This window comes from Lipotes vexillifer, unplaced genomic scaffold (assembly GCF_000442215.2).
Source record: "Lipotes vexillifer unplaced genomic scaffold, Lipotes_vexillifer_v1.1 scaffold815, whole genome shotgun sequence".
NCBI lineage: Eukaryota > Metazoa > Chordata > Mammalia > Artiodactyla > Lipotidae > Lipotes > Lipotes vexillifer.
Window position 1 is genome coordinate 1,284,843 of NW_006773723.1, and position 15,749 is coordinate 1,300,591.

The window sequence follows — 15,749 nt, forward strand, 5'->3', positions numbered from 1 at the left end:
GCTGTAATTTCCATATTGTTACAGTGTGTCTTGCAGTTTGGTGTATTCTATCACAAGTGGAAAACACAGTCATCGAAATGCAGAAACCAAGACCCTGGGGAAGGGCTAATGGATTACTGATTTGACTTGATTTTCAAATATAACCAATAATTAGTTTACCTTTTTTTAAAAAAAAAAATTTATTTGATTGTACTGGGTCTTAGTTGTGGCTCTGGGCTCCTTAGTTGTGGCATGCGAACTCTTAGTTACAGCATGCATGTGGGATCTAGTTCCCTGACCAGGGATCGAACCTGGGCCCCCTGCACTGGAAGTGTGGAGTCTTATCCACTGCACCACCAGTGAAGTCCCAGTTTATCATTTTTTTTTTTTTTTTTTTTTTTAACGGTACGCGGGCCTCTCACTGTTGTGGCCTCTCCCGTTGCGGAGCACAGGCTCCGGACGCACAGGCCCAGCGGCCATGGCTCACGGGCCCAGCCGCTCCGCGGCATGTGGGATCCTCCCGGACTGGGGCACGAACCCGTGTCCCCTGCATCGGCAGGCGGACTCTCAACCACTGCGCCACCAGGGGAGCCCTCCAGTTTACCATTTTTAACAGCATTAAAAGTTGCATCACCTTAGTTGAAACCACCAAAACAAAACATGAATTAGCAAAAACATTGTTGGAATCTGTGATTCCTCTGGATAGCTTGGCTTGTGCCTATAATGTAGAGATAAAGATTAAGAAGAATGATGCCAACAAGAAACCTGGCGTGGTGTGTATCTGCATCAGGTTGATAAGTGCTTTGTTATTTTGAAACTTAAAGCAGGGGTTTTACGTAAGGTCAGCCTGAAAAGTGATTCTCACATGTTACGTTCTGCTGTGTTTTGATTGGCTTTGAAATGATGATTTTTTATATTCCCTAACAAAGCGTGTGTGACAGCCAACCTTCTGTCTTCCTTGCAGGACAGAGATCCGGAAAAGGCAACCCCTTCAGGATGATCTTCCTTTCCTTGGGAAGCCCCTGGGCCGGCAGTTTTCCTTACCAAACCTGTCTCCGGAAGAGCCTCCACTGCAGACCATGACACTGGCCAGCGAGGAAGCACTGCAGAAGATCTGTGCCCTCGAAAGTGAGCTGGCTGCCCTCAGAGCTCAGATTGCCAAAATTGTGACCCTCCAAGAACAGCAAAACCTCAGTGCAGGTCTGGAAGCCCTACATTTGTTTTAACCAGCAAACTGGAAATTAGGAGAATGCCACTAATTTGAAAAGAAAAAAAAAAAGTATATATAGAAGTGTAACTGAATCACTTTGCTGTACACCTGAAACTAACACAACATTGTAAATCAACTATATGACAATAAAAGTTAAAAAAAAAAAAAAGTAACAGCCATTGGGCTTGTTAGAAAATCAGGGGTCAGCCCTCTGCATTGTCCAGTACAGGACCCAGTCAAGGTTAAGTAGTTTTTGTTTGTTTTGAACAATCTTAATGCTGTCAGAGAGGATGATGAGTGTATTTTGAAAACACAACATATACATACATTGATAACAGTTGAATTGCTACTAGTGAATGCTGTGGTAAACTTAGTTGTCTGTGATAATGGCACCATTCACATCAGACAGGAGGTAATCGCAAAAAACAACCCTGACAGGGTTGAGTGTTGTTTACTGACCTACATGTCCTGAGACAAGTACTTGGCCTTTCTACCTCCCTTTCCGGCTCTAAAATGGGGATAGTAGTTACCTATGGTAGGGAGTAAAGGTGGAGATTATATACGATACCTTCAGCACATAGTAGCTATTCAGTAGTCATTTTTCTCCCTCTTGCCCAGAGTGGAAACTGAATTCAGGTCCTTTGACTCCTGGACTACTACTGTTGCTTTTATTTGTGTGGAACTGTCACTTTGGAGAAGAAACTACAGCCTTGAAATCCTAGCCCATTAACCTGTTGGTAGGTAGTGGTTGTTCTTCCGAGCGTTGTTCTCTGAGTCCTGGCGAGACTCAGCATAAGCCAACTCTAAAGGTTAAAGGGTAGAACAGTTATTCTGCCTCTGAGCCACTTTGCTTGTGGTCCTAGAGTTTAGAGTTTAATGTAACCCCACATGGAAACCTCATCCAACCTGGGTCAGGCCAAGATGGGCAGAGGGTGAGTGCACTCCCCGCACCTGGTGTTACTTAAGTGAAATTTGCACGTAACTTAGGAAAAACCAGTCCTGCCCTTTTCTGTTTAACCTATGAATTACATTTCTCTTTTGCTTTACCTCCCTCTTCTGGCAGACTAGAAAACTACTGTAAATTGTGAGATAATTTGGGGATTTATGTTAGACTTCTATTTACAATCCAGATCCCTTGAGTAAAACTCGTGTGCATCGAGTTCCCCCTAATTAATATAGTTCACCCCCAAAACAACTCTGTAATTTCCAATTGTGCAGAAAGATGAATTTTTAGGTCCTTATTTTAGAACCACTTTAACTCTTGGTTACTTCTTGTTTTGGAAATGAACTATAACTTTTTTTCCTCCCAGAAATTTGTTCAACAATAAATCTAAAACTTTAAACACACTTTGGTCAATGCACATTCTAGTTAATGCTCAATTAAATCTTCTAAGTAAATATACTTAAAAAGAACCACAAATGTATCAAATGGTTTTTTCAAATACTTACTCTAGTACTAAACTGTCAAACTGTATATACTGAAGATAGTTATGTGTGCAGTACAGATGCTCTGTTTCATCTAAAAGTAGCTACACACTTGGCAGCAGTCAAACTTGAACATTGGAGATCACAAAAGCGCCCTGTTAAGTTAAATGGAATGTTTCCATCTGGAGAGTTTGGGATTAAATGATACAGTGACTGAGATGCAGGCATTTAGATTCCAACCAAGTAACTGAAACTTCCTTTCTACTTACGTAACTTCGATTCTTTTCAAGGATACTGTTTTCAGATATAAAGTCCTTAACATAATGTTGCTTTTAAAATAGTTTATTTGCCTATTACCAGCAGGATCAAAATGACTTTTCCTTGTTTCTGTAGGTGACTTAGAATCTACAGCATCCGTCGCCCCAGCGCCACCCTCTGTCCCGCCAGCTCCCCCTCCGCCACCTCCCCTCCCTCCGTCAGGGCTCCACAAAAGTGCATCTGCTATTGATCTGATTAGAGATCGAAGAGAGAAAAACGCCTGTGCTGGAAAGACTTCAGTCAAGAGCAGTCCAAAGAAATCTGATATGCCAAATATGCTGGAGATCCTTAAAGACATGAACAGCGTGAAACTTCGGTCAGTAAAAAGGTGAGGATACATTTGCCTTCTTTCTCACTTCTCTTGATTTTTTATGCCTAAAACCAAGTACTAGGTTTCTTTTTTTTTTTTTGAATTTTTGAATTTTATTAATTTTTTTCATACAGCAGGTTCTTATTATCCAATTTATACACATCAGTGAATACATGTCAGTCCCAGTCTCCCAATTCATCACACCAGCCCCCACCCCAATGCCAGTTTCCTCCCTTAGTGTCCATACGTTTTTTCTCTACATCCATGTCTCAAATTCTGCTGTGCAAACCGGTTCATCTGCACCATTTTTCTTGGTGCCACATATATGCATTAATGTATAACATTTGTTTTTCTCTTTCTGACTTACTTCACTCTGTATGAAAGTCTCTAGATTCATCCACATCTCTACAAATGACTCAGTTTCATTCCTTTTTATGGCTGAGTAATATCCCATTCTATATATGTACCACATCTTCTTTATCCATTGGTCTGTCAGTGGGCATTTAGGTTGCTTCCACGTCCTGGCTGTTGTAAATAGTGCAGCAATGAACAGTTGGGTGCGTGTGTCTTTTTGAATTATGGTTTTTTCTGGGTATATGCCCAGTAGTGGGATTGCTGGGTCATATGGTAGTTGTATTTTTAGTTTTTTAAGGAACCTCCATACTGTTCTCCACAGTGGCTGTATCAATTTACATTCCCACCAACAGTGCAAGAGGGTTCCCTTTTCTCCACACCCTCTCCAACATTTGCTGTTTGTAGATTTTCTGATGATGCCCATTCTAACAGGTGTGAGGTGATACCTCAGTGTAGTTTTGATTTGCATTTCTCTAATAATTAGTGATGTGAAGCAGCTGTTCACATGCTTCTTGGCCACCTGTATGTCTTCTTTGGAGAAATGTCTATTTAGGTCTTCTGCCCATTTTTGGATTGGGTGGTTTGTTTTTTTAATATTGAGCTGCATGAGCTGTTTATATATTTTGGAGATTAATCCTTTGTCCGTTGATTCGTTTGCAAATATTTTCTCCCATTCTTAGGGTTTACTTTTAGTCTTGCTTGTAGTTTCCTTAGGTCCCATTTGTTCATTTTTGTTTTTATTTCCAGGATCAAAGATCTTGCTGTGATTTATGTCAAAGAGTGCTCTTCCTATGTTTTCCTCTAAGTGTTTTATAGTGTCCAGTCTTACATTTAGGTCTCCATTTTGAGTTTATTTTTGTGTATGGTGTTAGGGAGTGTTCTAATTTCATTCTTTTACATGTAGCTGTCCAGTTTTCCCAGCACCACTTAGTGAAGAGACTGTCTTTCCTTCATTGTATATCCTTGCCTCCTTTGTCATAGATTAGTTGACCATAGGTGCGAGGGTTTATCTCTGGACTTTGTATCCTGTTCCATTGATCTATATTTCTGTTTTTGTGCCAGTACCATATTGTCTTGATTACTGTAGCTTTATAGTATAGTCTGAAGTCAGGGAGTCTGATTCCTCCAGCTCCATTTTTTTCCCTCAAGACCACTATGGCTATTTGGGGTCTTTTGTGTCTCCATACAAATTTTAAGGTTTTTTTGTTCTACTTCTGTTAAAAAAATGCCATTGGTAATTTGATAGGGGTTGCATTGAATCTGTAGATTGCTTTGGGTAGTATAGTCATTTTCACAGTATTCATTCTTCCAAGAACATGGTATATCTCTCCATCTGTTGGTATCATCTTTAATTTCTTTCATCAGTGTCTTATAGTTTTCTGCATACAGGTCTTTTGTCTCCCTAGGTAGGTTTATTCCTAGGTATTTTATTCTTTTCATTGCAATGGTAAATGGGAGTGTTTTTCCTTAATTTCTCTTTCAGGTTTTTCATCATTAGTGTATAGGAATGCAAGAGATTTCTGTGCATTAATTTTGTATCCTGCAACTTTACCAGATTCATTGATTAGGTCTGGTATTTTTCTGGTGGCATCTTTAGGGTTCGCTATGTATAATATCATGTCGTCTGCAAACACTGACAGTTTTACTTCTTTTCCAATTTGTATTTCTTTTCTTTCTTTTTCTTCTCTAATTGCCGTGGCTAGGACTTCCAAAACTATGTTGAATAATAGTGGCGAGAGTGGACATCCTTGTCTTGTTCCTGATCTTAGAGGAAATGCTTTCAGTTTTTCACCACTGAGAATGATGTTTGCTGTGGGTTTGTCGTATAGCCTTCCTTAGGTTGAGGTAGGTTCCCTCTGTGCCCATTTTCTGAAGAGTTTTTATCATAAATGGGTGTTGAATTTTGTCAGAAGCTTTTTCTGCATCTATTGAGATGATCATATGGTTTTTATTCTCCAATTTGTTAATATGGTGTATCACATTGATTTGCGTATATCGAAGAATCCTTGCATCCCTGGGATAAACCCCACTTGATCATGGTGTATGATCCTTTTAATGTGTTGTTGGATTCTGTTTGCCAGTATTTTGTTGAGGATTTTTGCATCCATATTCATGAGTGATATTGGTCTGTAATTTTCTTTTTTGAAGTATCTTTGTCTGGTTTTCTCCCATCGCGGAGCACAGGCTCCGGACGTGCAGGCACAGCGGCCATGGCTCACGGGCCCAGCCGCTCCGCGGCACACGCGATACTCCCAAACCGGGGCACGAACCCGTGTCCCCTGCATCGGCCGGCTGACCCCCAACCACTGCGCCACCAGGGAAGCCCTGTAATTTTCTTTTTTTGTAGTATCTTTGTCTGGTTTTGGTATCAGGGTGATGGTGGCCTCATAGAATGAGTTTGGGAGTGTTCCTTCCTCTGCAGTTTTTTGGAAGAGTTTGAGAAGGATGGGTGCTACCTCTTCTCTAAATCTTTGATAGAATTCACTTTTGAAGCCATCTGGTCCAGAACTTTTGTTCGTTGGAAGATTTTTAATCACAGTTTCAATTTCATTACTTGTGATTGGCCTGTTCATATTTTCTGTTTCTTCCTGGTTCAGTCTTGGAAGGTTATACTTTTCTAAGAATTTGTCCATTTCTTCCAGGTTGTCCATTTTATTGGCATAGAGTTGCTTGTAGTAGTCTCTTAGGATGCTTTGTGTTTCTACAGTGTCTTGTAACTTCTCCTTTTTCATTTCTAATATTATTGATTTGAGTCCTCTCCCTCATTTTCTTGATGAGTCTATCAATTTTATCTTCTCAAAGAACCAGATTTTAGTTTTATTGATCTTTGCTATTGTTTTGTTTCTATTTCATTTATTTCTGCTCTGATCTTAATGATTTCTTTCCTTCAGACTTTGGGTTTTGTTTGTTCTTCTTTCTCTGGTTCCTTTAGGTGTAAGGTTAGATTGTTTATTTGAGATTTTTGTTTCTTGAGGTAGGCTTGTATAGCTATAAACTCCCCTCTTAGAACGGCTTTTGCTGCCTCCCCATGTTTTTGTTGTCATTTGTCTCTAGTATTTTTTGATTTCCTCTGATTTGTTCAGTGATCTCTTGGTTATTTAGTAGCGTATTGTTTAGCCTCCGTGTGTTTGTGTTTTTTACGTTTTTTCCCCCTGTAATTGATTTCTAATCTCAGAGCGTTATGCTCAGAAAAATGCTTGATATGATTTCAGTTTTCTTAAATTTACTGAGGCTTGATTTGTGACCCCAGATGTGATCCATCCTGGAGAATATTCCGTGCGCACTTGAGAAGAAAGTGTAATCTGCTGCTTTTGGATGGAATGTCCTGTAAATATCAATTAAATATATCTGGTCTATTGTGTTATTTAAAGCTTGTGTTTCCTTATTAATTTTCTGTTTAGATGATCTGTCCATTGATGTGAGGTGTTAAAGTCCCCTACTGTTACTGTGTCACTGTTGATTTCTTCTTTTATAGCTGTTAGCAGTTGCCTTATGTATTGAGGTGCTCCTGTGTTGGGGGCATGTATACTTATAATTGTTACATCTTCTTCTTGGATTGATCCCTTGATCATTATGTAGTGTCCTTCCTTGTCTCTTGTAACATTCTTTATTTTTAAGTCTATTTTATCTGGTATGAGTTTTGCTACTCCAGCTTTTGCTTTTGATTTCCATTTGCATGGAATATCTTTTTCCATCCCTTCACTTTCAGTCTGCATGTGTCCCTAGGTCTGAAGTGGGTCTCTTGTAGACAGCATATATATGGGTCTTGTTTTTGTATCCATTCAGTGAGCCTGTGTCTTTGGGTTGAGCATTTAATCCATTCACATTTAAGGTAATTATTGATATGTATGTTCCTATTACCATTTTCTTAATTGTTTTGGGTTTGTTTTTCTAGGTCCCTTTCTTCTCTTGTGTTTCCCACTTAGAGAAGTTCCTTTAGCATCTGTTGTAGCGCTGGTTTGGTGGTGCTGAATTCTCTTAGCTCTTGCTTGTCTGTAAAGCTTTTGATTCCTCCGTCTAATCTGAATGAGATCCTTGCCGGGTAGAGTCATCTTGGTTGTAGCTTCTTCCCTTTCATCACTTTAAATATGTCCTGCCACTCCCTTCTGGCTTGTAGAGCTTCTGCTGAGGAATCAGCTGTTAACCTTATGGGAGTTCCCTTGTATGTTATTTGTCGTTTTTCCTTTGCTGCTTTCAATAATTTTTCTTTAATTTTTACCAATTTGATTACTATGTGTCTTGGTGTGTTTCTCCTTGGGTTTATCCTGTATGGGACTCTGTGCTTCCTGGACTTGGGTGGCTATTTCCTTTCCCACGTTAGGGAAGTTTTCGACTATAATCTCTTCAAATATTTTCTTGGGTCATTTCTCTCCCTTCTCCTTCTGGGACCTGTATAATGCGAACGTTGTTGCGCTTAATGTTGTCCCAGAGGTCTCTAAGGCTATCTTCATTTCTTTTCATTCTTTTTTCTTTATTCTGTTCCACAGCAGTGAATTCCACCATTCTGTCTTCCAGGTCACTTATCCGTTCTTCTGCCTCAGTTATCCTGCTGTTGATTCCTTCTAGTGTAGTTTTCGTTTCAGTTATTGTATCGTTCATCTCTGTTTGTTTGTTCTTTAATTCTTCTAGGTCTTTGTTAAACATTTCCTGCGTCTTCTCAGTCTTTGCCTCCATTCTTTTTCCGAGGTCCTAGATCATCTTCACTATCATTATTCTGAAATCTTTTTCTGGAAGGTTGCCTATCTCCACTTCATTTAGTTGTTTTTCTGGGGTTTTATCTTGTTCCTTCATCTGGTACATAGCCCTCTGCCTTTTCATCTTGTCTTTCTGTGACTGTGGTTTTCCTTCCACAGGCTGCAGGATTGTAGTTCTTCTTGCTTCTGCTGTCTGCCCTCTGATGGATGAGGCTATCTAAGAGGCTTGTGCAAGCTTCCTGATGGGAGGGACTGGTGGTGGGTAGAGCTGGCTGTTGCTCTGGTGGGCAGAGCTCAGTACAACTTTAATAATTTGCTTGTCTGCTGATGGGTGGGGCTGGGTTCCTTCCCTGTTGGTTGTTTGGCCTGAGGCGACCCAACACTGGGGCCTACCTAGGCTCTTTGGTGGGGCTAATGGTAGACTCTGGGAGGGCTCATGCCAAGGAGTACCTCCCAGAACTGCTGCCAGTGTCCTTGTGCCCATGGTGAGCCACAGCCACCCCCCGCCTCTACAGGAGACCCTCCACCACTAGCTGGTAGGTCTGGTTCAGTCTCCTATGGGGTCACTGCTCCTTTCCCTGGGTCCCGATGCACACAGTACTTTGTGTGTGCCTTCCAAGAGTGGTGTCTCTGTTTCCCCCAATCCTGTCGAAGTCCTGCAGTCAAATCCCAGTAGCCTTCAAAGTCTGATTCTCTAGGAAGTCCTCCTCCCGTTGCCAGACCCCCAGGTTGGGAAGCCTGGCGTGGGGCTCAGAACCTTCACTCTACTGGGTGGACTTCTGTGGTATAAGTGTTCTCCAGTTTGTGAGTCACCCACCCAGCGGTTATGGGATTTGACTTTATTGTGATTGCACCCCTCGTACCATCTCACTGTGGCTTCTCCTTTGTCTCTGGATGTGGGGCGTCTTTTCTGGTGAGTTCCAGGGTCTTCCTGTCGATGTGATCCCGGTGCCCTCGCAGGAGGGAGAGCACGTCCTTCTCTGCCATCTTGAGCCCGTCTCCCTAGTACTGGGTTTCTCGCAAACTTTGTTTTATAACATGACTACATGAGTAGCTCTAAGTTTTTAGTTTAAAGAAGATTGTGTACAGGAGCCTAAGAGATTAGCAGAATAAACACTTGAAGGTACCTTTCCAGTTTCTCCCCCGACTGCATTTGAAGGCTTTTCGTTACTGTGCAGTCATTCATCCATTGAAGCTGTGTTGCGTCCCTGCTGTGGCAGTTACCAGGCTTTGGAGAAGAATGGAACCCTAATTGCCCTGAAGGAGCACATAACCTCTGCTCCCTCTGAGGGACTGTTATTGGGCACTTCTGTGCTCTTTCATTGAGCCTTAAATCTAGGGTTTCCACTTCACTGCATCAGTGTGTGTCTTTGTCAAGTGTATTAAGTCAAGTGTATTAATGCCAGAGAAGTGCTGTCAGGCTCCCTGTGTGCTTCCCGGAGGGATCAGCACCCCCTTGGTTTATGTTCATTTCTCTCAGGTCAGCACAAGACACAAAGCCCAAACCGGTAGATGCTGCTGACCCTGCTGCCCTCATAGCAGAGGCTCTGAGAAAGAAGTTTGCTTATCGGTATCGATGTGATAGCCAAGGTGAAGTTGAAAAAGGAATTCCAAAGTCTGAATCAGAGGCCACCTCCGAAAGAGGGTTGGTGAGTACTGGGCAGAGTTCTCTCCAAGTACAGCCTGGTAGTTCACTTCACTGCTGCCCGCTGCAAGACATTCAGCTGTGTGCACCTGCAAGATTCAAAAGGACGTATGCTGCAGGATTTAGTCCCTACCTACAGCTACATTACCTATTATAGAAGAGCACAGAGAAGGAAGCAAAAGTTAACTCCTGGTTTCATTGCTTAGTGTGTCCTATGTTAAATTTTCCATGCTGTTTTATTTGAGTATAATGAAGTGAAATTCATTACAGTAACATATCTGAGGACAATAAAAATGCTGATATAGAAAGGAAAGATCATTTTCTCTTAGGGCACCTGTGAGGAAGTCTCCTGAAGCGGGAGAGACATTTGACCAGGGTCTTGCAGGCTGTGGGGCGTGCCAAAGGTGGAGACTGAGCAGATTTCATGGAAGCTCTCAAATATATTAATTTATACATTACCTTTATTCTGGGTACTGTCATGGAGCATATGTGTTTATTCCAGAGATGTAGATATCTTAGAAATTCTAGCATCTCTGAAAGTCTTCAGACATTGAAAAGGAAACTCTGTACCTTCCTTCTTTTATTCGGAGAAGTAAAATTGGACTAAGCTAGGCTCTTGCTAAGGAAATTATAGTTTTCTAGGGTGTAATTTTGTTGTCTCTTTGCCTTTCACTCTTTTGATATGTTTATAACAACTTGTCAATTCATAAAGGTTTTAATATTACCTAGCTGTTTGATTTTTCATGAAGAACATACCTTTGATCCATGATTGGGAGGGGGCATATCATTACTGTTACATGAACCAGTGTCTTTTTTGTTTCTTTTCTAGTTTGGGCCACACATGTTGAAGTCTACAGGAAAAATGAAGGCTTTAATTGAAAATGTTTCAACGTCCTAATAGTGAGCTGAGAAAGCCTGTCCTACTAGTTCAGCTGTTGGTGTATTAGGGCTGTTCGGCTAGTAGAAATCAACACTATTTGGTAAATACCTGAATTTAGTGTCTCCTTTTAAGTCTCAGAGGATTAAGCTATAATAAAAGCACTCTAAGTTTGTTCGCTTTTAAGAAACATATTTATATTCTGATGTGTTTTTAATGTGCAGCCAAGGTGTTTAGATTTCCAGTCTGGAAAACAATTATATAGATTTCAGAACAAAGAAAGGACCTTTGTAGATGTGAGTTTTTAATTCTTAACACTAATTTATCTGTACAAATGTTTTATGTGCATGTATTTGGATATAAAACAGGACATAAGATTTAGCAAGGGGGTGATGAGGGTGCTGATAGTGTCATTTGTTTTCAGCGATCATTTCTATTCAGTGATGGAGCAGGTGGAATAACCAAGTTGTTGGAGTGAAATGGTTTTGAGATTGGAATTTCTTCTTACCTTGAACAGAACTTTTTATCTTAGATTCTCTCTCACGTTTCCTTGGATTGGAGATGGGGTTTGAGTAGGAACCAGATAATGTTTGCTGCTGAAATTCCATAATGCTTTCCTTTAAAGAGGGAAGTCAACGATCATGGAAACCGTTTTCACTGTAGTGCCGTCCAGTGCTGAGGAAGAAAATGTAGTTTTCAAATAGTGAGGAATCAAATGATTGAATTAAATCTCTTTTAGAGTAAAAACTAGAATGTACCATCTTTTTCTTTCAGTTTAATAAATGGCATGAAGATAACTTGCTGCTAATGCTAATACTTCTGGAAATGTCAGCATAATGGAGTTAAAAAATTTTTAATACTGGTCAAAATAGTAGCTTTATAATGAAACAAACACTGAATAGGTGAAAGAATTTCTGTAAGTTGCTTATCATTGGTCAGAATGCTGGTTTGCTGAATTACATTATGTAGCATAAACCTTAGGTGCTATTAGGAAGTAGACAACTGCCTTTCTCCTCTACGACTTCTAAGGAATTGCTACAAGTGATCATTTTTAAATGCTGCATGTATCTTCATGATTTTCTGTATTTCTGTTAAACACACAAAGTTAATGTCAGGACCTCCTACTCTGAGTAAATATTTGGATCTATTATTTAAATCTAGTGAAAAGAAAGTTGTCCTTCCTGGGGGGATTAGGAGATGTGAAGACCATTTTAAGTTATTGAAAATACGTGCAATGTTCTAAATAATAGCAAATATTAGTTGGAGGTAATTTTCATCGTTTGGTTATTCAGCTGAACTTTGAACTGTGGCTTATTTTACACATGTTGATATATTGCTTCTGACTGTTTTCTATGGTTTAAAAATTCTGCCTTTAAAAGGAATCCAGAAAATTCGCCTGATATAAATTTCTTAGGAGGTCAAAGTATGTATGATATTTGTATCACTGTTGAATTTTGGGCAGTGCTCCAATTACAAGGAAGTTACTGTTTTGAAATAAACTTTTACTTTCCTTGGGCCATAATGCCTATACAAATGCTTTCATTTTTTTTTCCCCACAATAGGCAAGATTCTTTTATATTATACATGCAGCTTCTTTAGAATTATTTGCTTTCTGCATTTTTCAAGGGGAAATATATTGCCTAGAATATATCCCCTCTCATTCATCTTTCTCTTAAAGGAACTTCATCATTAAAAAGAGAAAGGCAGTCACTTGGGATGAGGTTCCTCAGGGTTCTCAAGCCTATAATCCACCTCTGGGACTGGTGAAAGCTCTTTTCTCATCTTCCCCTACACCCATCTCATTCAGTTTCTGGTTCTCCCACCCAACACAATAGTTGGGTGAAAGATCTTAAAAATAGTTCAACTCTACGTTTTACAGCTGAGGCTCAAAACTGTGATTCTGACTAGGGACTCACTCTTCTAGAGTGGACCCTTGAAAATGTGGGGGGCGGGACTTCACCTTCCAATACAAGGGGTGTGGGTTCCATCCGTGGTCAGGGAGCTAAGATCCCACATATCCCTCCTAGCCAAAAAGCAAAACATAAAACAGAAGCAATATTGTTAACATGCAATTAAAAGACTAAAATTGGTCCAAAAACAAGAAAGAAAACGTGGCTGTTAGGGGCACTGACTCCCTCTCGTCCCCAGTCGAAAATCCACGCATTGCTACTATCTCTGCCTCAACAACAAATGAATTGGTAAATGACTCACCCAAGGGTGGGTAGGAAGCTGAAACAGTTTGGATAGGGTCAGGACTCAACCCTTAGTTTCTTTGATTCCATGTCCTGCGATCTCTGGTCAAACACACACTTCTCCCCATATGTAACTTAAAGATCTGTAAAATGAAAACACAGGTACTATATTATCTATTGAAACACGTCCACATGTAAGGGGACCCATGCAGTTCAAACCTGTGTTGTTCACGGGTCAACTGTATACATAATGAGTGTGGCACAGAGCGCTGGACTTGGAGCTAAAACACGACCCATGTATGTGATTCTGGCCAAGTCACACCTCTTTTTAAAATGGGGATAATGCTCAGTTCAGAAAACTAGGATTAAATAATGATTCTGAACATGTTCTGTAGATGGCAGCATGCTAAATAAGTTACTACATTATTTTACACACGGTCACTGTAGTGCCCAGTAGACGGATTTCTCCAGTGTTCTTGGCACCTGGAAAAGGTGTCATTCTGTGCACAGGCCTGGGTGGAGCAGTAGGTCTTAGTCTTCAGTCCTGGTTGTCTTCCCAGTCGTAGGCCCTTCTGCAGAAGAATCCTGTCCTCATTTTTTCTTTTTTAAAATTTTCTGACCACACTGCATGGCATGTGGGATCTTAGTTCCCCGACCAGGGATCGAAACAACAACCCTTGCATTGGAAGCACAGAGTCTTAACCACTGGACCGCCAGGGAAGTCTGCTGTCCTCTTGCTGTATTAAGAGTTCCTATGAGTCTGTGCCTCAGGGGTGAAGGAAGAAAACACGAGGTAACAACTACTGGAAACAAACCATCCTCTGGTAACTTCTCCAAAAAACATAAGTTCTCTCTGTAGGTTAGATCTGGCAGATACAAGTTTAAACTTTCAGGTGTTAGCCCAGTAGCACCCGCTCTGGGATTGCCAGGCAGAAGGAGGCATTTGGTTTTACAACAGTATCATTGTTCTGCCTGTTACTGTCACAGTCTGTCTTTCCCATGAGCCTTTAGCCATTCCCGAGTCCTCTTCCCCCTTCTCATCCTAGACTTGGCATTCTTCTGAGCTACCCCACTGAGCCTTTTTCTTAAAATTCTTATTAGTTTTTCCTTGTAAACCTTGTAAGCAGGCTAGTTCTTGGTTCGTACTAGTGTGATCACTTGAGAACAGATAGGACAATAAAATAAAATAATAAAAATAGCATACCCATGGAAGGATCCAGAAATCTTGGATGTTTCCCCGAAAGCTGTTGTCCTTAGTCCACTTGGTAGGGGCTGGAAAACTTAATGTTCCTCTAGCTGGAGCTTCTCAAACTTCTCTCCCCTGGAAGATTCTCCAGCCTCTTCTAAAGGTCAGAGAGCTCCTTCTCTAAGCTGAGAGAATAACACGAGTGTAATTTAGACGTTACCAGGAAGCTAAAGAAGACGATCCAAATGGCGCCTCCCGTTCCATCCCAAACTGCTGTGGCTGCTACAGGGCAGTCCTGTCCCTCCTAACCGCTGTCTTCCCAGCTGGAAAAGCCGTAATTTGGGGAGAAAGACACTCTTCACAACAGGATTTTTACCAGAGTTGTGAACAGCTTTCTGTTCACGTGGCCTAGGAGCCGTCCCTCTCACTGGCCAGTCATGCTTTGCTATCAGAGGATGAAAAAGGGTGAGAAGCAGGTGTGGGGGGGACACTGTTGTGTAACACAGGTGTGATCGGTGACGGTGGAGAGCACGTGACCCTCTGCACGATGATCTCTCTGACACAGCTCCAGAGCAGACTGCCCTCTGCAAGGGGAGCACCAGCTAAAGCAGAGACATGTGTGACTCAGGACGCAGCCCTGACCAGCTGGTCCAGGTCCTCCCTTGGGAATCTGAATAGGAAACCTTGAGCAAGGGGCACAGTTGGTACCTGGAGCTCAAATAAGCACGCCATGAGGTACAGGTGTACCCACGATACCCATGAGCAGTTTATACAAAACAGATGACGAGGACACGAACAAGGACACTGGGACTGAACCGTGTGTCAGGACATTATTTTACCTTCACGAGGCAGACATGTTATAGGTTAGGGAGCCACGCAGATGATGAGGTGACTCGCTAATCCATGACCAAAGACCTTAACACAGTCTATCTAGCCATAAAGACAACACTTTAAAAACTTTACTGCCTTTCCAAGCAGACACTCCTAGGTAGAGAAGAGAAAGGAAGAGGAGAAGTGTGGGAGGAAGCAGACGCAGCAAGAAGCTACATCTCAGAGTGCTCAGACCCCCAGGCTCTGCTTCTACAGCCTTCATAGGGTCTGTCTTCTTGTCGTGAACATGAATCCTCAAGATAAAGCTCCAGTTACCCTGCAGTGATCTGAGTGAGACTCTGTTCCCTACAATGGAAAAGTTAACCCCTATCTTGTGAGGATTCTTAGATGGAAATTCAGAAACTGTTTCCTGCAAATGTTCAACTAGGAACTTTAAACACATTCCTTTATGATACTTTCTTCAAAAGATAAAGCACCTCGGGATACCACGCAGCCTCCCGAGTCTTTACAGGATGCGGCTCAACAGTGAAGACACACTTCAAATATATGCTCAAAAATCTCAAACAATGCATAGCGTAAACATAAATGTAACATAAGATGAACTGTCTTAACAAGACTATTGATGGGGCCAGCGGGAAGCTGCAATAAACCAACAGGTCTCTGTGCTTCAGTTTTAAAATACAGCTAAAAAGAATCTAATACTAAACATGGGGGTGTTTCTCTTTCCC

At 41.3% G+C, this 15,749-nt stretch overlaps 1 protein-coding gene across 1 annotated transcript in view; it reads left to right on the forward strand.

The window, feature by feature from the left end:
* Positions 1 to 10,833, forward strand: part of MTFR1 (mitochondrial fission regulator 1) — a 63,969-nt gene extending 53,136 nt beyond the window's left edge. The window contains exons 5-8 of the mRNA XM_007448468.1: positions 944 to 1,179; positions 3,008 to 3,260; positions 9,771 to 9,939; positions 10,765 to 10,833. Coding sequence (XP_007448530.1) covers positions 944 to 1,179; positions 3,008 to 3,260; positions 9,771 to 9,939; positions 10,765 to 10,833 — 727 coding nt within the window. The remainder of the gene's footprint in view (positions 1 to 943; positions 1,180 to 3,007; positions 3,261 to 9,770; positions 9,940 to 10,764) is intronic.
* Positions 10,834 to 15,749: the final 4,916 nt, after the last annotated feature.